We start from the raw sequence: 24,864 nt of genomic DNA on the forward strand, positions 1-24,864 counted from the left end.
TTTTTTTTTTCCCAAATTAAAAATGTGTATCTGTAAAGTACCATGAGGCTGAGGATTGCTGTAGTGGCCCACTCTGACTGAATGAATGTAACTGACATATTGGTAATGCCATGGCCAATACCCCCTTAGCTTGATAAGGTCAGTATTGAGTCCAATACTGGTCCAGAGTATTGGATCCAATCAAAGGCCTCAATAAACGAATGTAAAGAGACATACAGTGTGTCCATGGCCTCCTCGAACACCAAAATGAAAAAATTAAAGAACAAATTATGAGAGTGAGAGTGGTAAATCCAAAGCAAGAGATGGCACATTTATAACAGGCAACCTCAATGCAAAAGGAGTTCAAAAAATGTGAAGGAGGGCAAAACGAAAGAAAAGAAAGTGTCTCAGGCAAGAAAAAAAAAAGTGGCAAGCAGTGGTTGGTGAAACAACAGTAGCAATCAGCGTCGTCTTTCTCTTCAAGTGAAAGCAGCCGAGCTTTGTGCGTATTCTCCAACCTTCCTCCTCCTCTGCCCTCAGCTTCTCTCCAATACTCCTCCACTCCGCCTCGCTCCTCTCATCTTCTGAGACTATAATCACCGGGCTTACACTTCACTGTCACTCCTCAATGCCAGCGTGAATGTGTGTGCTTGTTTTGTCAGTCTATTTGTGAGTGTGCCTGCATGTGCTTTATGTATCTACAGTATGTGTGCATTTCCATGTTTATGCTCCCAACTGTGCTCTGCGTGCATGCACGGACACGGTGGTCCACCCCCTGTTGTGTGTGTGTGTATGTGGGCTAAGATTGCTGCTTGCTTGATAGCCGTGAAATCCAAGTTGTCTAGCATCATTAAGCCTACACGTGCACACGCACATGAAATTACATAATCTACATATATATATGTAGTCTTCTTGTCAGACAGTTAGGAGTAGTTAGTAGTGATATTATTATCCATCCAATCCATTCTCTGCTGCTTATCTGTGGCCAGGTCAGGATGACAGAAGGCTAAGCAAGGTAGTCCAGATGTCCTTCTCCCCAGCAACATCTTCAAAGTCCTCCTGGATGAGATATATAATACCTCCAGTGTGTTCTGGGTCTTCTAGTTGAATGTGCCTGGAAAACCTCCAAAGAGAGGTGCCATGGAGGCATCCTTATCAGATATCTGAACCACCTCAGCTGACTCCTTTCAGTGCGAAGGAGAAGCGCCTTTACTCCGAGGTCTCTCCTGATCCCTGAGCTTCTTTCTCTTTTCTTTTTTTAAAGATGATTTTTTTCAGGTTTTTTGCCTTTATTTGATAGACAGTGTAGAGACAGAAAATGTGGGGGGAGAGAGAGGGGTATGACATGCAATGAGCCTTAAACATGAGGCCACCAGGGTGCCCCATTACCCTATCACTAAGGGGGAGCCCAGCCATGCTATGGAGGAAACTCATTCGGCAGCTTGTTTCTGTGATCTCATTTGGTTACAAACCGAAGCTTGTCTTCACAGGTGAGGTTTGGGTTGGACCGTAAATCGATGTTCCTCTGCCACAATGATCCAGTAGAATGTCCACAGTACTGCTGACGCTGCACCAATCCACCTGTTGACTCACCTTATATTCTCTCGTGAACAAGGCCCTGAGATATTTGAACTCCATCTCTGTAATCCACTCATATCCGGCAGAGAAACATGGCCTCAGACTTGGAGGTGCTGCCTCTCATTCAAGCTGTTTCACACATGGCTCCAGACTGCCACAGTAAGTGCTGGAGGTCACTTGTCTGATGAAGCCAACAGAACCACATCATCTGCCAAGAGCATAGACCTGTGCTGTGAGATCCTGTCCATGAAAATCATAATCAAATCAACATAATCTGTGACAAGGGACAACCTGGGGACAATGGGTATTTTTAAAATTATACAATTACATAATTGATATACTTATGTTGCTTTCATAATCTGATGTGTTTCCTGTTCAAACAGTATGATGGAGCAGAACATAAAAGATTTTAGCAGCAGGAAAACAGAAAGGCAGGTTTCTTTGGGTGGGTCGAAATAGGAAATGATTTATTGTGTTATTTAGAAGGAATTTTGATGTATGGTTTGTGGTTCATGAAGATGTCAATACTCATTATTTTCCAGGAGGTAAATATAATGACATTTTGATTAAGTTATAAAGTTTTTATTTGTTGGCACAATATTCTAGAAACAGGCTCTGAGGTGAAAAAGTAATAACAACGTCTACTTACCAGCTTTTTCCAAGCAAGTGGAACTTGAATAGATTTTTTTTTGGCCAAGCCTCTATTTCCACTGTTAAGAATAAACTTTTGCACTCAAACTTAAATTTCTCTGGGAAAAAAATATTTTGAGATAGTTTAACCTTTTTTACATGGTTGCTGCATTTTAGGGCAGTTTAGTGATAACTTTGGGCTTGATGCAAGTTAAAATTTCTAGTATAAATATGACTGAATTTTTAGGTTTTGTTTGGATTTTATAGTATTTTGAGCATTTTGACATGTGTCAGTTTTTAAAGTCCCACTCCATTTTAAAAATATGTTTCTTCTTGTTACTACAGTTGGATGTTCGGGCTTCAATGTGCAGAATGATGTATGTGCAGAGTTTGACACTGGGAGGCTGTTTTCATATTCATCTGCTGAAATGAACTTTTTTCTATGCGCTTTGAAAATCTCATTTTTAGGAGTGTGCCTACTAGCATGGACTGTGACATCACAACTAGTTTGGAAGGCAATTCTGGTCCAATATTGTACTTACACAAGTGTGATGTGGAAACTTGAAGCCTCCAGTGCACAAACACTGAGAATGGACTTTACAGTGAAGCAGGAGACACCTTGTGTCCAGCAGCTAAACTTCTGAAATTAATGATGTAGAAGGAGTGGATATCATTTTAAGGATTTTAAAGTGGTAATTATAGTTTTTTTTGTGGAAAAGCCATATTAGACTAGACACACATTATTGTTGTGTATTATTATCTGTCTAAATACATGTCTGGAGGGGAGCTTTAAACATATAATTTGTTGTGCCTTAATAGAATTAGACTTGGGTTTGAGAGAATGTTGTTATTTCTTTTACTGTATATTTAAATGAGATGCATACTATAGAAAGAAGTTGTCAAAGTTGCCTTGTATTGTACTTTTATGTGCTGATTTCTGCTACCACGTTAACATCTAACCCTAATTTTAATCAAAGGATTGGATGGACCTTTCTGATTTATGACCACTGGGTGCACGTTCCTAACATACTCTAGTTTGTTTGTCACTGTTTGTATTTCATTAATAACTCCCCTCTCTCTTTTTCTCTGTCTTTTTTTTCCTCTGTTGCCTCTCAGATCACCAAAAGCTGGAGCGAGAGGCTCGGATTTGTCGCCTTTTGAAACACCCCAACATTGGTGAGGACATGTCTTTCTATTTTTGTTTCTCTTAACACCAAACTCAATTCCACAAAGTCCTGTTATCTGTCTGATTGAGTAATACAAACCATTATTTTCTTTATTACAAAGCAAAGACATATATTTAATGCTGTTTTGATTTTGCATAACATCCATTTTTTACTTTTTACTTTACAAAAAGTTGTAGAAATGGGATTTATTTTGTGATGAGATCAGTGTATTAGTATTAACTAAAAAACTAGGGAAATCAGGAAAAAAAAAAACTATAGTAGTAACAATATATAGTACTGATATACAGATGTATAAACTCATAACAGTCCTTTCTGTTTATGAGGTAGACCACTTTATTGCCAGAGCCTACCATATTGTAAATACACATGAAATAAGACCCAATTATTATGACTCCCTGTGGTTTCTACCCCCACACTTTTTAATCTCCTAGTTAAAATGCAGCAATGTTACCCTGTGTTATTCAGAAATGGTCTGGTATTGGTGCATTTTTTTTTAAAAACATCTAATAGTTTATAGGTTCCAACTACACTGAGACGACAAATTAATAATAAAACACAATTAAATAATGATTAACACACTGACAAATAGACATTTATCTCTCAATCTTTTTCTCTTTCTCTTCTAGTTCGTCTTCATGACAGTATATCAGAGGAGGGCTTCCACTACCTCCTGTTTGACTTGTAAGTCATCCTCCTCTCCTCTCCTCTCCTCTCCTCTCCTCTCCTCTCCTCTCCTCTCCTCTCCTCTCCTCTCCTCTCCTCTCCTGCCACTTTTCTTCTTCCTCCTCCACCTTCCCCACCCTTCCCTATATACAATTACATAACTCTCTCCTATATTTGCCCCCCCACTACCACCACCACCACCACCACCACCACCACCCACGCCCTCCACATCCATCTCTCGGCAATTCCCTCTAGTTTCCATGGTAACAATGTGGGAAGGGGGGAGGGAAGGAAGATTGGGGGAAGAGGGGTGCCTCAGGAAACAAGAAATGAAGAACAAATTCTTGCTTTATAACCTTTGGACCCCCCCCCCCCCACACACACACACACACACACACACTTCCCTCCTCCTTCCAATCCAAACATCCCAATTTTAATAAGTGTGTGTGTGTGTGTGTGTGTGTGTGTGTGTGCGTGTAGGGTGACCGGAGGTGAGCTGTTTGAAGACATCGTAGCCAGAGAGTATTACAGCGAGGCGGACGCCAGGTAGGAGCGCAGCCTTCTCCCCTGTATGTGTGAAAGGGCTTCTTCTTGTCCTTAAATGGTCTGTCTCCTGTTGTTTTGTTGTTTTATGTATCTTTCCTTGTCTTTTGTGACTTTGCTCTACTCTTTTTTTCCTCTTCTTCTGACTTTCCTCTTTGCTTGTACTTTCTATTCTGCTTTTTTCTTTTTCACTCTTTGCTCCTCACCTCTCTTCTCTACATACATGTTCTCATTCTTTGCTTTTTTTTTGTTTTTCCTCTTCTGTCCTTTTCTTGTTTTCTGTTTTTTACCATCCTCTTTCGTTTCTACTCGTTTTTTCTCCTCTCTTCTTCTCTCCTACCTTTTTCACTCTCTCTCTTTGCTAATTTCTAACTTTATCTCCTATCTTCATCGCCATATTACTACCTTTTCTCTTTGCTCGTCCTTTGCTGTCCTTCGCTTCCTTCCTTACATCGATGCCACCGCACTTCACCTCTCACACTGACGCAGGAGGGACCTTTGAGTCCAATCCAAGGTTTGACCAACATGGCCTTACCAAATTCAAAGTACAGAGTAGCTTACTGTGATCATCTAATATGTTGTAGTATAAACTGAGTTAGAAACATGGCTTTGTTCGTAATAAACGATTAAGTGATTTGTGCAAAGTGTATCGTGTGATGGTAAAATTGTCTCTAAGACAGCTATTAGATCATGGCACAGGAAAACTCTGAAACCCAAGAGATAAACAAATGTCCTACTACTAATAATAACACTTGCATTATAGACACATGTCAGAAAGTCTGCTGACATTTGCATTTGTATCAACAAACCTATTGGTCAGATCTTAAGTATGTACCCTTTACAATTAGCCTGGCTGGTGTAGGTGGTCCAGGGTATATCCCTACTGTTATGTCGCCCCCTTCCCTCTTCCCCTGTGCTTTCTCTGACACAATGGGAGAGATAAGTCAAGTCTGTAAGCAGAACAGAATAACCCTGTATAGTGTATTTGTGTGTATGTGAACAGTCTCAACTCCTCTCTTTCTTTACTTTCGTGTCTTGGTTTTCTTTCAGTCCTCTTCGCCACTTTCTTTTTTACCCCCCCTGCCACTACCCTTGTCGTTCTGTATATCTCATTCCCACCACTCATGCTGAATCATTGACACACACAGTTCACTTTTGCCAATGGTGCAAGAGGAAACGGAGTAGTGGCGGGTGGACAGACAATAGACTGAGAAAAGAATGAGAGAGATTTTTGAAAGTGGAAGTTGTGATGTGGGTGTTAGTCCATTCAGAAACACTGAAAGACTGATATTGTAGAAATTCAGGCCACTGTAGCCGCATAAATGACTGTCTTTTAGCCCTATTCATAACTCCAAACTCCTTTTGACTGTAGCTTGAGAACAGTGAGCTCAGGTCATTTGAACAGTGTTATCTAACTAACTGACTCTTTGTAACCAGTTTGTATTACGTTTTATTCAAATGCTTTAAGTCTTAAATATCCATTATGGAACATTTTGATGAAAGAATTACTCTTATTCACACTTTCCTGAGCTAAAGAAATACAGAAACTGCATTTTCTGTGTTCATATAAAAAATTCACCCTTATTAAAAGTGTCTCTTTGATATCTTAGATAGAAAGTGATCCCAGGCCAAGTTGGTAAATGCGAGCTGTAGTCCAAAATTAACTGACACCACCTCGTGATTTCTGGGTAATGAAGTCCGTAAAATTTGGTTAGTCTGATTAATCTGTTCCATTAGCTGTAATGAAGAGACACCACTCTTATCCACCGTATAGATGCATTTATTTTTTCTACATGATTCAAATCATTATATTTCTACAGATTGTATAGAACGTGGCTCTCATGATCCGGGACAGACCACCGGTCTTATTAAAGGGCTGGTGCACATAGGCAGGCATCACATTCACGCTCACACTCACATTCACACTTAGGGAAACTTAAGTGTTTGACTCACAGCTCAGCTTTCAGTCAATGCAGTAAGCTCCAACACCAATTAAATTAAACATCAGTCTTGTAGTTGCACTTTTTCACACTGGGTGCCTGATTGTTGATCTACACAGGATTATATTCTGATATATTCTAAAGAGTAGTTTTCAGCAAGTATTCAGCAAAAATGTTGTTTTGATTGGATGCCAGCTGCCATGCCTCGCAGCAGCAGCAGCAGCAGCAACGGGTGGCTAAGAGGCCCACGTGTCACTCACAGGGAAAAGGTCATATCCTACATTATTTGTTCATATAACGTATGAATCCTGGCTTCTAGAAAGTATGAAAAATTGTGTGTTTAAGGGTATAAAACAGAATTAATCTCATGAACTTTTAAAACCATTCACAGCTACTAACATATACTAAAATATCTTTTTGAATTTAAGGATCATTTATAGCTCTCTGCTCCCTCTCTAGAGTTTTTGTCGATGCTTAAGCAATGACAGAAATTGCATGAAAGAAAAATGCTAATATACTGCAGTTTTGTTTTTCTTTTTCAGTTATGTCATGAGATAAAAAAAAAAATTCAAATATGATTATTCAATGTGTGTTGCAACTATCTACATGAATAGTTGCAAGTAGAAAATTCCCCTTTGATGTATGTAAGTGATAGTGACAGCACATCTGAGGCAGAAAGACGGAGATTTGTAATATAGAAATCTGACTTTGAATCACCAAATATATTTTTCATGGGTGACTCAATCTGAACAAACAGCTCTACATCATATAGCACAGCAGAAATAGACTCAGAAACACATACACACAGACACATTCTGTACCGAAACAAATATCTATGCTGTTTCCTCAAAGGAAAGAGACTGAGAGAGAGATGGAGAGTCTCTTTCCTCTCTGTGTGTTTATTTTCATGCGTGTGCATTCAGTACAAGACAATTTATCCAAATCCAAGTTATATGCAATTAACAAACAAACAAAAAAAAGACAATATATTTGTCAGTTGTAGCTCCGTTGTGCTGATTTTCATACTGATGATATGTTATACTGCCTCAGTGTCTTTAGGCATTTCTATTAGACACTTCCCATCATTTAAAAGTGATTACTGTCTCAGGCACTAAGTGTGTGTGTTGCAACAAAATTATATCAAAAGTTCCATGTACTGTATTGTCCAGCTAAGTTGAGGCCAACAAATATTACATTCTCTTGTAAGCATACACACAGTCTCATTTTCCCTTTCAGGTGAACAAAGGATATTACTGTTGAAACTTGATAGTTTTTAATATTAAAGCACAAGAGTTCTGTATCTTTCCTGCACCTCGGGGATTTTAAGCGATTCAACTCTGGTGGATTATCCGTGTCTGGGTTAGTCACTCAAACCGTGAGTGACACTATAAAAATAAGGCGGCCAGATCCTGTTGTCGTTGCTTTTACAAAGGCAGTTTTGTTATAAAAAAAAAAAAGTGCTCTAAGGCAGTGTGCTAATTATCTGGGATTTTTGCTTGTTCCATTTCCTGTGCACTAAGGAGGACAGTTGTTTTGTCAGAACTGCATATTTAGTAGTTGCCAACTGGTGCCAGCAAATTTCCTCTTATGCTCGGATGCCAGCGAGCTTCTGTTTTTGGCTTCGGTCCAGTCAGTTTTCTCAGCAAACAACAAGCTGAAGTGATACACAAGATGTGCGTGCTGTATTCTGCATTTTACTGGCTTTGTTATCTGTTAGGTAAATACAGAAACATTACTGTATTTGTTTGTTTCTCTTGTCAGTTTTGAGAACAGAGTTGCAGTATTAGACTCTTTGTGGGTATGTGGGCTGCCATGTACTTATAGTATGCAACAGTGCTAATAACTGCCTATCTAAACCCCCTAGTGATTGCTGTCTTTTCCACCAATCTTGTAACCCCTGTAGTACTCCTCCCTAGCACACGCACACACACACACACACACACTTTCCTTTCACCTCCCTTTTGAATGTCAGTCATCCAGGCCAGTTCTCCCCCTCCCTCCACGCCCACTCCCTTGGAGACCAGCAAGAAGTGGGACTTTAATTAGCTGCGATAATTAGTCAAACACACACACACACACACGCACACAAACTGTGCTACATCACACCTTGTCGCCCCCTGTCAAAATCTATTAGTTTCTCCTCACTAATGTTTGATTGAATCACACTTAAAGCTGCATGAATGCATTTTTTGCCACACTAGGGAGTAGACAGAATAAAAAAAACAAAGTCCCAGAAACACTGTTGATGTATTAAGTTGTTTTGGCTAATATGTTAACGAAACACTGTCTACAGACACTTTCAGCAAACATGAGCTTTTTATTCCTCTGTTCACCTGATGAATCTAAGTCTCATGTTCATGTAGTTGCCAGGGGTTGCTTTACCGACCCCTGGCAACAAATATCAGGGTTTGTAGCTACTAGATGATAGACTTTCAATTCCAGCCATCAGTTTACTGATGCTTTCAGCTAGTAGGTTGGAAACTGATCACTACCATTTGTATGTAAGGGTTGATTAGATTGATTAGACTCAACCATACACACAGATATGACTACAGAAACAAGAGCTCCGGTTGTTTAAGAGTATTCAAGCTGGATTTACACTCGATGCAAGGGGTTAACGTTAGCACAGCCGTAAATTCTACAACATAGGTTTGATTTATATTCAGTGTTGTATTTCACCTATTGATAGCACTGCTGCAACACTAGATAGATGTAACGAATGTGATCAGGCCATATGGTGCTTTAATGATTTGTGATCTAGAGCAACTGCTCGCTACATGCATACTTATAGGACTGGAACTACTTCCAAGTAACTTGTATTTCACCTATTAATGATTATGAGACTATTCTGCAATCGGTGCGTTAATGTTATTTCATTTACTTTGTTAGGAGCGGAGATCACAGTGAGCAGAAGGTTTATAGTGGAACTGACTGTGGACTGAAAAAAAAAAAACTCTCCCCTGCATCAGAAATTTGTTGGAGAATTCACAAGCAGCCAAAGCTTACCACATATATCACAATTTTTACAATCACCACCACATTTTTGAGTGGTGTAGCTACAGCAACCACATGCACAGACTCTGTAGGTACACTGTACCCCTCAACTCAGAACTATAAAATACAGCTTTCATTATCTTTTGGGGCCACGAGTCATCTGATTGACTGTTGGTTACTGCAGAGTTCTGCTACTGATGCCCTGCACACGGATGGTTTACGCTTTAGTTTTTTATTATCTTGTTGTTCATACTTATATTTTCAACCTCACATTTATTGCTGCTGCTACACAGCACGGAGAACACGAGATGAGGGGGTGAGAAGGCGCCCTCTCTTGACATACACACTGGCTCTGTATTTGATTTTCCTCCCAGTATCACTTTCCTGCAGAGAACAGTGGGACATTGTAGCTCAAAGTGCTGAGCAAGTCACATTTTTTGGCCTGTGTGATGACGGCAAACTGTATTTTTTTTTTTTTTTTCTCCCTCTTTGCTCCACCAGGAGTTCATAAACAGAAAGTCTCTTGGAATGACATAATGGGTTTTGGACGGTGAGATATTAGAGGTACGCACACATAAACAAACAAAGCGGTGGGATGTAGATGCTCTCTTATTTCTAAATGCCATACACAATAGGTCAGCATGCAGAAAAGTTTCCCATCACTTTCTCTTAACATCAAAGAGCAAAAGTCAGCTCAAACAGCAGGATAAGAAAGTGTGATAGTAACCAAACACGGAGCAGGTCTCGGTAGAGAAACGGAGAATAATAATGTGTTGTTCTCTTTGGATCTTAAGTCAAAGACATGAGCTTCCTGAGAGAATATCAAAACACCAAATAGGGAGTGGACAATTATATCACTTCTGATGAATACTGATAACTGTGTGAACCATGCACTGTGGAAAAAGATGTACCAAACTAGCAAAGATTCTCACAGTTCCTTTCCTGTGAGTGGATTCTTGCATTCCTGCAATGTTAACATCCATCCCTCACTATTGGGTGGATTACTACAGACAGCTGCCTTTCCTCTCTGTGTTTGTTTATCCAGAAATCTCATTTTAAGACACTGTATATCAAATATTGACATAATTTGGACATTGCCTATCATTAATACATGCATTGGCCTGAGGCAAGAAGGTCAAATATGTTGCTGATATGTGCAGATGAGGGACTGTGTCGTTTGTGGGTGATGACGTGTTCACTGCAGCTTTGCTTTGTTTGTTACTCAAAAGCAGCAAATGCCTTCGGTGAACCTGTCTTGTTGCTCACTGACTGCTCAGCTGTCCGGTCGGTTACCTGAAGCTGATTCTGCGTAGGTTGCCTTCTTTCCTGCTACTTTACTTTTGCTTTAGTGCTATTTTAAATATTGCACCCTTATTCATTGTTCGGCCTGCCAGGGCTGGTCTCAAACTACAGAATGAAGTTGCAGATTCACAAAACACTGACTTAGTCCTCACTATTGGTTGCTGTGTGAGGGGGAAAAAAGTGAGAGAAAATATTTTTAGAGTGTCACACCTTTGTAGAGTTTTGTGAAGTAACGATTGTTTTGCTGATCCTGAGGGTTAAAATTAGAATGTTCTAGTAAAGTTAACTGAGGACAAGAACTGAATACCAGGCTGAGGAGCAATGTTTCACTGCCCTCTCTGGTTGAAAGTTTCTAGTATGTAGCACCCATCAGTGATGGTAGGTGCGGTCAGAAGAGTGCTCTGTTGCACCTAACATGACTCCCTGTACCGACACACTCTGAAGTACACTGCATCACTGATGCAAGGTGAGAAGTTAAACCACTAGAGGTCAGCAGAAACAAGATTTTCAGCCTTGTTAAGTTGCTCTCTAAAGCGGCTATAATCTATATTTTTATAATAACAATGTATTAAAATATAATGCAGTGTTTCCTCTAGGTTGGTTGCTGGTGGTGGGGATGCACTGAGCAAAACTCGGGAGAGACTCAGCAGCCACACATTTCTCCGTCTTTGTTTCTCTATTTCTCTGTTTAGCCTCGTCAGGTTAAGCTAACTCATTGTTGCTAACTTTGTAGCTAACCCCCCTCACTTTTCCAGCAGTTGGGGAAACAACAGCTGACACACTGAAGCCTGTACTGTACATTTACTGCCAGATTGACAACTTACTGCTAACCTTTTCCTCTGCTCCGCTTGCATTCACCGTCACTTTTCTGCCACTTGCACACACTCAACCACTCACTTGCTATGCACATACATTACACGCTGCCCTATTCCTTACTACGCTACCAAGAGTTTCCCAGGCAACGACATAGAGGTTGACTCATGTTTTGGAACAGCGCTGCACAGAGAGGCCCCCAAGCACTATTGATTTCCGAATGAATGGATATTTGGTGTTATTTTTGGCATGAAAAAAATATTTTTTGGCCTGGCGGTGGTTCTCGTTGGCCTGGCGGCTCGTCAGGCCTGTATAATTACAGGGGAAACGCTGTGTCATGTGAGAGGCGTCCCGAGTAGTGTTGAATGTACAGAGAATTACTACCCGACTCTGTTGCTCCCCTCAGCTTTACAGAGCTTTATAGCGAGTTTCAGCTCATTGTTAACTGTCTGGCTGCAGCTTTGGTTCACTCTCGGCTGCGGCAGGCAGCTGTTTTCAGAGGAAAAGGCGACTAGCTCGTGGACATGGTGGAGCATTTAACAGCTAAAGAGCAGATATTTCCCTCGGTAGTAAGAGACCAAAAACAGCTAAAAATGAGAGTGAATATTGGACTTACATTCACCAGTTGGCTCTAAATAAGTGCTGGATGTGTAAATAACTTTACCAACAAGTACACCATATCAACTTAAAAGGTAAATGTATGTCAATGTTGTGTTCACAACTTGTTTACACTGCCCTCAAGTGGCCAAAAAATCAATTACGTTGTTGGTTTATGGTTTTAAAAGAGTGATTATGTGAAACGTGGTCTGTTGGAACTCACAAGTATCATAACACAAATCTAGTTTTTGTGTTGAGGAATGGGTCCCACAGTTTGTGTGTGTTTGTGTGTGTTTGTAAGCAAGCACACACATATATCTCTCTCATTCTCTCTCTCAGTCCTCCCACTCACTAGACACTGTGGGGGTGTGGATCCTGCAGGCTGCCTGTCTCCCTGTGCCTGCTATTAGTCACATATTCTGCTAATTACACTCTTCCATCGCACCAAACCTACATACACATACGTAAATATACTCACACAAACACACAATAGATCGAGGTAGGTACACATATCTCTCGCAGAGCACACACGGTCATGTGTTCTTCCTTTTAGCGATGGAAAAATAGCCTGGCATCGGCCCACCAGTCCTCTATGATTCAGTTTCATCCTATACATAAGTGTTCCATTTCTTTCATGTATTATTATCACTCTTTGCTCTTCAAAAGCTTCCTGTCTTCTCTTTCACAATCTGTCACCTTTTTTTTTTTTTTTCTTTTGGTTTTCTTCTCTCCTCTCCTCTCCTCTCCTCCTTTGTTGGCGTTGTTGTGATTTTTGTCTGGCAGGTTGTTCTGTTGTGGCTGCTCTTGTCTCTCATCATGTTTTAAAAAAGCAAAACGAAACGTTTTTGTCTCCTCCACCCACATCCAACCACCCACCCCTCCCCTTCCAACATCTCTATCTGCATCAATCTCTGTCTCCTCCCCCTCTTCCTCTCTATCTATCCTCTCGTCCTCTTCCTTTCCGCCGACATCTCTTGTCACTTGGCCTCCTCTAATCTAACCTGCCATTTTTCTCATCTTTAATTATTATCCTATGTCTTATTCATCTTGCATCGGCCCCGACTGTCACTCTGTTCACCTGGCATCATTTCTCCTCTCCTTCACCCCCCCTCCTCCTCCCTTCCATTTTCCCACCTTCATCCCTCTCATGGTCCATCCATCTCCATTCCTCATTTCACCCCCTCCTCCCCGCCACCCCCCCCCCTCTCTGTTTTGTCTTCACAGTCACTGTATCCATCAGATTCTAGAAAGTGTCCATCACATTCACCAACATGACATAGTGCACAGGGACCTGAAGGTTAGTATATAGAGGAGCATCTGCATCCCTCACCCCTTACCTCACCTTCCCCACAACCTTTGCCTGCTTTCCTTTCCTTCCCCCCGTCCCTTTTCTCCTTTTTTTTCCTTCCTTCCTCCTCCGTTTCGTCTGTTTGCGTCGTTCCTGTCAGTTTTTGGTCCGATGTCCGCCTGTCCGACTTGTCTCTTTGTATTGTTCTCCTTTTTGCTTTTATATTGTATTGTATTTTTTTAATCAGAGGTCCCTGGCCTGCCTCATCCATCTGCCCTCCCACCAGCCCTCTGTCCAATCATTTTACTACATAACAAAAGCTTCTGTTGCACTGACTGACAAGCAGATCAATCAATGAACAGGCCTTCAGGAACCACCTCGACACTCCCAACACTCCCACACACACACAGTCACCCGCAGTGAGCACCAAACTCCTGCAGGTGTAATAAATATCTTTGTTTACAAAGACCCTTAACCATCAATTTCTACCATCAGACTAGTTAAAAAAAAAAAAAAATCCAGAGTAATATTTACTGTGACCTGTATTGATTTTTTTTCTCTCTTCCTACCTACTCACTTCTCTTTGGCTTTGACTCACTGATTGTATTATATTGATCCCTGTGTTTTTTCGAGACAGCCTCATTCAACATCAAGTATGTCTTTACGGAGGTGTTTTGAGATCTTGAGATAAAAAAAAAGACAACAAAAAAGCCGCAGTGTGTTTAAGACAAATTATTGTTTATTATATTCTTTTAAAAAAAAAGTCTCCATACACAAACAACCAGCTCAGGAGAAAAATTTCTCTTTTTTGCAACTAATTTATACCACGGCTAAGTCAGACTCGCACCGGCAGCATCATAGGAAACGTTCTGAACGGTTACACAAGATGCTGTTTCATTTTTTCTTTTCTCTCTGGCTCACAACTACAATAAATGACACTGCCAAAAAAAACTGCAGCCAAGGGTCAGATTTTTATATTTTAATTAAAAAGAGTTAAAATAAGATTACACAGACTTTGTTTATTTATATGCTGTTTAATACATAAGACAAACTTTAAGTGTAGTTAAAGCAAAGGGTGAAAGGGAATACCACAGAATGGATCATAAAATACAGCTCATATTGGGTGTGATATCTAGGGAATGACCACCCGTGACTGCTAACTAACACAGGAACTTTTGAGATGATCTCCCAGACACAAACACACACAGACACATGCGGAGGATTCTCACCCTGCGGGTTACAGAGCTCAACAGCTGACAAAGTGGGGGAGGACGGACATGGACACACACACACACACACACACTCACACACACACACACCAAACTGCATGCATACCTCTACGCAAGCACACATTTATGTATGAATGAGGGTGCAGGAGAACACACACACACACATTTCATAGAGTTGTTTAGCCTCGACTGCAGATTTACAGACATATGCAACCGCATGCTCGTGTTGGCTTTTAGTGATCACTCAGCACGCACACGCATGCACACACACACACACACAAACACACACACACACAGCTCTTACCATTTGGGCCATAGATGTGACCTGCCTAGTATTTATTCATTGGGAGACCTTTAGAAACAAGACACAGGATTCTAATTTATAGCTCTGAACTTTACAGCCATGCCAGTCCATCTTCCTCGCTATCGCTCTCTCGCTCTCTCTCTGTCTCTGTTTCTCACTTTCTGTCTCTCCCTCTCTCTTGTTTCTCTCATGTTATAATATTTCGCAGACTGGCCAGACTCCTACTTTATCGCAACCTATTAAGTCAGTCTTTGAGTCCCTGTATGTTTGTTAGATTAAAATGCGCCCCCCCCAATATACAGCTCAGTTTGCAATATTTTAATTGTTAGACTACACCTTTACTGGTTATTATATATTTAATTGTAGGGATTTTGTGAAACCATTTAAAGGCACAGGAAACAAATGGTTGCGTTTTTCCAAATCTACACATAAATACGTACATGGTCTGTGGTGTAAAGTATCTGGATTTACACGAAACATCAATTGACAGTTAAAAATAGTCATCGTTTCTTTCTAACACAAGTCCAGATGCCAGGACAGAAGGGGCTTTTCTACGAGAAGTGAGTGAAATGAAGAATGCCACGTAAATAATGCAAACCTCAAGGCTGCACACAAGAAATAATCCATGTAGCCTTGGTTACTATACGGCAATATATGAACCGTGGCACATAGTGTAAAGGTAACAGAGGAATCCCACAAACATCGGCTGTAATGTCAATGGCCACGGTTCTGCTCGGAGCTGCGGTTATCCAAGCATAGCGCTTCCCATCACATCTTCACAATTAATATTCTCTGCAGGCTATTTGAAAACATTTGGTATTTTGCCACCAAAGCAAATGCATTCTCAAGCATAGAGTATAACAGCAGTAGAAATAAATAAATCTTAACTTTATGTTCCTGAATGTACTCTCAACTCTTTTCACTCAAAAAACACAAGACTTAATTACTGCCTAACTGCCGGGGCATGCTGTTCTAACACAGTGCTGCGAAAAAATCAATACTGTCACAGCTATAGCATCACATACACTAAATCGATTATACACAACAACCCCGTAAATGACAAAACAAGGTTTGTGTTTTCTTATTTTTTTTGACACACACACCCTCTGGGGGATTCTCCCTTAATAGCCCTCACATTTTTCAACAATACACAGAGGTCAGCAAGCCATTGTATTCTCATCTGTAACTAGCCAATTAAACTAATGACCTGTCAGTTACGCAAAGGCGACACCCAGCAGCAATCCAGCAGTATTATCACATAGTCTGTGACAAAACATATAATAAAACAATGGTTGAACCAGGAAGTAAAAAAACAGTAATATGGATGTAATTAATAATTATTAATTTCTAGTGACAAATTCACACTTCAGTGCTACCTTTATGACCACAGGACCTTATTTTTTATGAAACACTGCCAACAGCAAAAGTGTTTTTGTAATAATGTGTTATTTAAGTTTTGTGCATCATTTCAAAGGGAGATTTTTGAGACAATCAGTATATACATTTTTTGCATCTGCATCTGCATTGCCTTTGTTACCCATGCAATGAGTCTTAGAAGACAAATCAATGAATTTAATTCTGAAGTTACTTGGTGGTAATGTTTTTTAGTGTACCTACTTTCCTGCAGTTAGGTTAATCTAATTCTACTGCAGTCAGGGATTTGTCATATCACACAATATTTCATTTCAGCTGTATTTTTTATAGTTGAAATGACAATTGAACTAGAACTTGACTTCCTACATTTTTCAGAATGCCCTAAAACAATCTCACAGAAAATACAACATGAACTTTCCAAAAGTGTAGGTGGAAAGAGCAATAGTGTAGTAAAAGCAAGAGAACGTCTCTTTCCATCATCCAAAAGCTTCCCTTTAACTGCACTCAGATCAAAAACAGGCCTGCGCTAAAAAACATGCAAACATGCAGCATCGGTGGGGGCGTGTTATTGGATCTATTACTCAAAGTTCCATTTGAGTAATACACCCATGAGTTTAAAGGCTCATCAGATACCAAAACACTGCACAGGGGTTTACAGTATTAGGAGGAAGGATTTAACTGCTCTGAAAAGTTAACACAGCTGTAGTCATTTTATCTTTCGTTTGCAACAAACACCAGGTAAACTGTAGAAAGACAGCGTTCATGTTACAAAGTAATTAGCAGGAATATAATACATATATATGTGATTGACCAACACAGCGCCTTGCTGGGTTGCATTACGTTGTGGCAAAGATTAACCACGTTCCACTTTCTTGCCAGACGACCATGCGTCTGTTACGGCTTCATTAAAATGATTGACGGGGCTGCATTTTTTTTCTTGCAGTGCTGCTGTCAGTCTGAGCGTGGCTTTGTTCAGAGTTTTACATGTTATTTGGCTACATTTTTGTCTATTAGTCCTCCATCTGTGAAGTGAATTTCATCTTCTATGATTGAGTAATATTGCAAAGCGCCAGTTTCAGAACGTAGCCCTTTCTCTTTGAATCTTGAGGGACTGTTCAGACTCTGGCATTAACAACTAAAACTTATTATGTTAGAGATATTACATATTTAAGTGACATGCTGGCTTGCAGGCAGACATCAAAAAAAGTGAAAAAGCCTTACACTCATTACTCCAATTTAATTTATTTATCAGACAAAGATCAATTCACACTGCCTTCTCACACAGACTTTTTCTCTTTTTTGGTATTACATTTATTGACATCATCTCATATAGTACATATTTGGGATTAATATTTAGAACTACAGAAATGTAAAACACAACAGCAAAATTGGGCCCAGAAAGGCTTCATAGCCATTAGCTGTTTGTGAAACAATTGTGGGGTAGATTTTTTTAATCCACTCAAAAAAATAATACTCAGTACACATACTCTCACACTCAAACATCCCCCTGAACTTTGATGAACTTTGACTTTGTCAGTGCACAGGAAGCACACATGCACAATCAAGCTTTTGTCCACACCCAATGCCACATCCCCAACAGCACAAGTGCGTTTGTGTGCGTGTGTGTGTGTTCACGCCGTACTGCAATGGTCTACACCTCCCACAGCTGGACCCAGGCAATGTATATGGCCCTATAAACACATGCTCGTGTTGTCTTTCTCATTTTTTATATATATATATATACACACTCACCGGCCACTTCATTAGATACACCTGTGCAATCTAATGCAATCCGATACAACAGCTCTGCCATAAATTATACTTTTATTGCAGCTTATACATTTTCAGTTTTTCATAATATTGAAAAGTGTTCCTAATATTTTTCCCCCCTCGTGTAAGTTTATTGACGGAACAAGATATTAGGAACACTTTTCAATATAATTCACTCGAGTACACCACCAGCACCCAAATAATAAACATAAAGTAGAATTATCACCTTTCTGACAATGTCAACAAAAACTGAAAATTCATAAACTTTGTAAAAGTAGAATTTATGGGAGAGCTGTGTTGTGTTAGATTGCATTAGATTGCACAGGTGTTCCTATTAAAGTGGCCTGTGAGTGTGTATGTGTGTATGTGTATATATATATAATATATATACCCTGCCCGTGCTCAGATATACTACTTAGTCTCTGCATAGGCTCTCATCTCCGTCTCCCCTCCGCTTCCCTCTCACTGTTTTTTACTTTTGGGTTTTTATTTTTAGTGTCCAGTGGCTAACAGACATCAGAATGACAGTTCTTGTCAGCAGAGGCCAAATAGGCTGGCAGAAGACATGGCATTGATCCCAGACACATCTTTTAAATGTTATTAATTGCACAATGACTCACTCCTTCCCTTACCTCCTTCATCAACGCCTTCTGTGCCCCCCATGGCCAGCCACACTCTCACACCCTCTTTCATCACCCAAGGCCTGCTGGCTATAACATAGAGGGAGGTGGGGTATCTATAATCCACCTACAGCCAACTGAAGAGTAAAAAGTATTTCTTAGATGAGTATGTCTAAGGTTATACTCATCTAAGATGAACATCCAAGACAAAGATCATAGAGTGTATCAGTTGGTTGGTTGCAGAATAGACTGACTTGAAGGAATCTTCTGTTGCAGAGCACCCACAGCCATACCTTTCCAGGCCAGCCATATCAAACCCAAAGCTACAGCCAAGCCCCAAAAAAGCTCACCTAAGGAAGGTCGTTGATGACATCTGCTACTGCACAGAATGTTCGGTCAAATTTATTCCCACAGTAACCGTTTTAAACTTAGGTCACTCTTAATGTGGAAAGCTGTACCAAAAGAGCAAGCAGCAAACCCATTTTGTCCTACAGCTTTGTAATGTGATGCACATCATTGGAAAAAGTTGGTAAACTATACAATGTATGCTACAGTGGGCTTTACATTTGGCTCACATTGGTTAGATAGCTAACTAGTAGCTAACCAGTTGGCTATTTAAGCTATTTAACTGCCTTTTCATAAACCTGGATGTGCGGTTAGCTGTGGGTCAGCCGAGTTCAGTGAAAGGTGAAAGCGTAACGCCTGGCAACAGAAGAGCCCTTTCAACCCCTGTTCTACCATGACCTCCTACTCCTCCATCATACCTCTCCCCCCCCTTCCCCTCCCTTCCCACTCCTTCCCGACACCTTTGGCCTGTGCACGGGATTGTAGCGCTGCTCAGACTAACATGCGCCCCCCCCCCCCCTCCCCTTGGTGTTTGCATGCAGTCATTGCATCCAGCAGATCCTGGAGGCGGTGCTTCACTGCCATCAAATGGGCGTGGTGCACCGGGACCTGAAGGTGAGTGATGGGGATCACCTTACTGTCCTTTTTGAGAGTGTGCTTATATATTTATGTAAGGCGGTTTGTGGTTGTGTTATTCATGTAGTCCGTATACGTCTAATGTGTTCATGAGAAACTGTCTTTAATGTGTGTGGACATAATGTCATTTGCAAAAAGCCTCAGGACTTAGGGAAGATTTTGAACCACCTCATCTCCCCTGAACTAACGTCTCCTGATATAAATGTGTTGGCTGTCTTTCCAACCCTATATAAAACAGTGTAGGCCTACATAATGGCTGGTTGCACAGTCAGAAAGCCATTTACAGTCAGGCAAAAGCTCCTCACCCCACTCAGAGCTATACCAGTCCCTACAGCTTTGTGGCAACCACCATTAACTGTGAAATACCGCCTCCGACATTTTTCTTAGGCTGCCCAGCCATACACAGCCTCCAGCCCTCTGCAGTCACCTTCTTTTCCTGTTGTGTAAACACCACTACCTCTAGTCTGTGGAGATTTCAAACATGCAACGCTGGTCATGCTGACCAACCAATGCCTCTGCACTGTAACCTTTTTGGAAGAGGATCTTGTCATTGCACAGCTGGCCCATTTACTGTTGATAGATCCATTCAAGATGGCCCAGAAGGATATTTAATCAGACCTCTGGGTCATTTACTAGTCAGAGTGAGCTGTTAACTATTGATTATCAGACACCCTGTGTGGTTTTGATTGTCTTTATAGATCAGTTAATGACCCTCCCTGCTTCAAAGGTGACAGCTCATTCTCTGTAAATGACCATCAATTGACTTCTGATGTTGTGACATTTGTTTATATCGGCTGACTGGCTGAAAACCAGTTAGAGAGCCAGTTAGAGCAAATTTCCTAGAACTGTGGTATTGCTTAATGTATTTTAGAGACTTGTTTACATAGTATGTCATATGGTTCATATTAAGTTTTGCTCACAAGGATTTTTGCTAAGCTTGAGATACATTTTTGTAAGATTGCATAGCAAGCAATAACAACATAACCTTGTTTAATGTGACTGCTGACTGAACTAACCAACAACCGCTCTGAAGTTTTGACGTTAAACTTCGGCTTAATGCAGTGTTTGTGGAAATTTTTCCTCCAAACAAAACAGTACCTCAAATGTAATGAGCTGTATGCGCGTTGGCGTCTAAACAGATAGAAGGCAAACAGTACATGTATTGTACCTGGTAGTTTGTTACGTATATGCATATCTGTATGTCACATCTTGTTTTGCATGATGCACTTTGTCAAGTAGACCTCTTCTATGCAAATATCAGTCCCAGCATTCCAGCAAAGGCGTGTTGTGTTTATCAGAACTGTTGTGGCTATTTCTTTATTTAGCCGACACACCTATCTAGTTTCACACCCAAGCATCTGAGAGCATTTCATGCAATAGGTCATAGTGTGATGACTGAGGACAGCCCGGGTGACAAGATCCCTCAAATTAGGAATTAGGTTATGGCAATTGAGATGACAACACAGCGAACAGATTTATATGTGTGCCAAAAGAAATTGCCCTAAATTGAACAGACTGTACAGCAGATGGTAAATCATTTTTTGTCATCTCAATAATAGGCGTACGTTCATCAAAGTAAAGTATCCAAAAGAGTGCATAGGTTCAAGTGTGTGGTTATAATTTTGATACCTTGCCCTGACTATAATCTAAACACTCAATCCGTGTAATTTCTTCAAGCACCACTTTTAGTTAGTTTCTCTTCCCACACTACAGCAGTCTGCTTGAATTGGAGGTCTGTATCTCTGCCACTTCCTCTGAAGGAATTTGTCAAGAACGCTGCAGCATCTCCTGCTCCTCTCTTGACAGGGAAATAGAAGAGAAGAGAGAGAGAGATAGGGAGAGATGGGAGATCATTCCAATTGAAACACCCACTCTGTATCATCCATATACCCTTCTTCTCTCTTCTCCTCAAACAAACCAGTTGCAAATCATCCGTATTATTGGCTGCGTGTGCCCTGTGTGTGTGCTTTTTTTAAGTGTACATGTGTATGTTTGTGCTAAGGAGATGCACAGGGAAGGAGCGCTTATGTCAAAAAGTGATGGCGATCGCTACTGCTATGTCTGAACGTGTGGTCTGGATGATTTGCATTTTGTTTATGCACCTTTTTAATGGAAGCACATGCTTCATCATAATTTCCACCCACATCCATTTTCATGGATTATCTTACTGCTGCAGTGTTGGCAAGTTCTAACTCCCCTCATTTACAAAAGAGTAAAGCCTAACCAAGTGGTAGGCTGGGAGAATGTGATGACACAAGTTAGGCACAGTGCCTTAGGATTACTGGTTTGCTCACTCACAGTCTCTCTCTTGCTAATTTTCTCCTCTTATACTTATGGGCTTAAAGGCTATAAAAGCACACTTTTAAGTCTCTGCACTTTAAATACATAGTATTCCGATGCTGCTAAACAAATTAGCTAAGAGGAGAGAACAGCAGAGGATGCAAAGACATGCTGCTGCAGTGCAGGGGAGGTAGTGACAGAAGTGCAACCTAAATATAATGTCCCCATTCCCTTCTGTACTGTAAGGGTGCATTTGTGTTGCTGTTTCACAGTAAAGCATTTCAGTAAATGGATACTGTATACAAGCTAATTGGCAGAACATTATAGAGACTTTATTTGGTGTTTTAAAGACCGGAGAAAACTGATTACAAGTAACAATGCACAGTTGACCTCTGCTCAATTAATGGAAGCCCATAATATCATGCACATTAGTATACTGAGAGTGCAAGGCTATTAAAAATCTACATATTTCAACCTTTTTGCACGCACATGTGACTGTTGACATAATTAAACTCAGCATAGCCAAAACACTAGTCTAGTGCTCTGGCTATCAGTTGAAATAATACAGGCTTGCCATGCTAAGATAAATGAGCAGCCTTGATAGGTTAGGTGACTTTCCACACTTAAAAGTAGTCATGCTAGCTCAACCTGTGTAGGTAAGCTTGGTAGCTAGCTTTTTTTAACATCATGAAATCTATGGACATGAATTAATAAAACAAAAAAAAAACATCTGTATTTCATATTAATTCATTTTTCCTACCAGAGTGCTTTATTTGTCATTCAAGATTGCTTTTTTAAAGAGGAAATGATTAAAGGAGATTGAAAGAGATGTAGAGAGAAAAAGTGATAAAGAACAGGGGCCAGTGGGGATAGCAGCCCATTATTAGAGCCCTCTTCTGACAAAGAGTAATGAGGCTGGCTGCATTATCTGGGCCACGGAGATGGTGCCTATAGACTACAGCACACCACATGAGGCTAAAAAAGCACTGCAGATTGACTGGGTTTAACACTGCTGAAATGTGGGCTAACTGTTATTCTATAGCTTATATATGTCCAAACAAGTTATTCAAATGACATCTATGTCCGTGTGTATCTGTGTGTGTGCCGAGTACAGTGTTGAATATAATATTGTACACTGTATGATCCTCAAAACAAATTTTGTGCATGCATAATTATCTACCTCCAGCTTCCTCTACTAGGATAGTGTATATGCTTTGTCCCCCATTCTTGAACTGTTTGGTGACCTCAGTTCATTCCTCCTCTCCTCTCTAGCCAGAGAACCTGCTCCTGGCAAGCAAATGTAAGAATGCCGCAGTGAAGCTGGCCGACTTTGGCCTGGCCATCGAGGTGCAGGGCGATCAGCAGGCCTGGTTTGGTAGGTACAACAGGAGTTAATCACATCTGTATTTTATACTTATTCACCTAAAGCTGTGAAGGGCTCATGATGACTGCAGTGACAGAATAAGGTTCAGTTACTGTCACTGGTAAGGATTGCAAAGGTCTGAACTCCATAGAGCCTTAACCATTAACCTTAACAAACTAGGGAAAGGAATAAAGACCTAAGGATTCAGTTGACAGAGTGAGTGACTTCAGCTAACAGAAAAGATTATGCCTTCCTAAAGTTCCTGAACATTAATTCAGTTCTCTTTGTGTGCATCTCATGCAGTCACAGGAGTGGAATTGTAAAGATGTATGCCCCAGATTATAAACATATACGAACATTGCTGGTGCAACCGATTTTATTTTGGGATGCGTTTGAGTTTTTTAGTTGTTTTCAGTTGGTAGTGAACCACCAGTATTGGTCTGGTGCCAAGAACAGTCACACATTTATGTTCCCTTTCCCCTTTGCCTAGGCAAATCAGTGTGTGTGTAAAGCCTGACATCATCAATATTAAAGTTATTTTTTATCAGGGATGTCAAACTCGTTTTTGTTCTTACCCTGCTAGTTGGAAAGCAAAGGAAAAAAAAGTGAGTGCACTGAGTGCAGTCTCAGATTAGTAGTGTTCAGGCACACTTCCACATCTCACCTGGATCGCTACTACAAACATCTGTAGCCATCATTTGTAGCGTTTGTGGCTTTACTCAAACGAGACATTTGTCAGTTCCTTCACAATCAACTGACTTTAAACCTTCAAATCTGTCCTTCAGATCTCAGTCCACTGTGTGGATGAATAGTTGGAAGCTTACTGAAGAATCTCTTGCTTTCTATGCAAGCTGATCCAAGGTATGTCAATCAACTGTGTGTGTGTGTGTTTTTACTACAGGATTTGCTGGCACACCGGGGTACCTGTCCCCTGAGGTATTGAGGAAGGAGGCATATGGCAAACCTGTGGACATCTGGGCCTGTGGTGAGTACAGAGAGACACACACTCATTCACACACATATGGCATTTCCTAAATAATTATATAGAAGAAAGCAGAAACATATTGAAGCATATTCTCAAATAAAAATGTGCATTTTCTCTGTGTGTGTGTGTATATGTATGTGTGTGTGTGTCAATGTGTGTGCATGTTTGTGTGTGTGTGTGTGTGTGTGTCTCAGGGGTGATTCTCTACATCCTGCTGGTGGGTTACCCTCCTTTCTGGGACGAGGACCAGCACAAACTGTACCAGCAGATCAAGGCTGGGGCTTATGATGTGAGTCCCTCTCCTCTTCTCTCCTCTCCTCTCCTCTCCTCCCCTCCCTTCTACTCTCTTCTCTCCCCTCCTGCTGTAATGCCCTCCCCTCTCCTCCCACTGCCCTCGTTCCTTTTTGGCAACGGTTACATAACTGAGTCACCTCATTCATATTT

At 40.7% G+C, this 24,864-nt stretch overlaps 1 protein-coding gene across 10 annotated transcripts in view; it reads left to right on the plus strand.

Annotated features, from left to right (window-relative positions):
* camk2b1 (calcium/calmodulin-dependent protein kinase (CaM kinase) II beta 1) overlaps nt 1–24,864 on the plus strand; it is an 80,371-nt gene that overhangs the window by 17,220 nt on the left and 38,287 nt on the right. For 9 of the 10 annotated variants that reach the window (XM_042422097.1, XM_042422098.1, XM_042422099.1 and 6 more), the window contains exons 3-9: nt 3,304–3,363; nt 4,001–4,055; nt 4,518–4,583; nt 19,699–19,771; nt 23,345–23,447; nt 24,337–24,420; nt 24,615–24,709. In XM_042422097.1, the coding sequence (XP_042278031.1) occupies nt 3,304–3,363; nt 4,001–4,055; nt 4,518–4,583; nt 19,699–19,771; nt 23,345–23,447; nt 24,337–24,420; nt 24,615–24,709 (536 nt within the window). Of the gene's footprint in view, nt 1–3,303; nt 3,364–4,000; nt 4,056–4,517; nt 4,584–13,450; nt 13,524–19,698; nt 19,772–23,344; nt 23,448–24,336; nt 24,421–24,614; nt 24,710–24,864 lie in introns of all 10 variants that reach the window. The other variant, XM_042422106.1, reaches the window with a different exon arrangement.

The sequence above is a fragment of the Thunnus maccoyii genome, chromosome 9 (assembly GCF_910596095.1).
Source record: "Thunnus maccoyii chromosome 9, fThuMac1.1, whole genome shotgun sequence".
Classification (NCBI taxonomy): Eukaryota; Metazoa; Chordata; class Actinopteri; order Scombriformes; family Scombridae; genus Thunnus; species Thunnus maccoyii.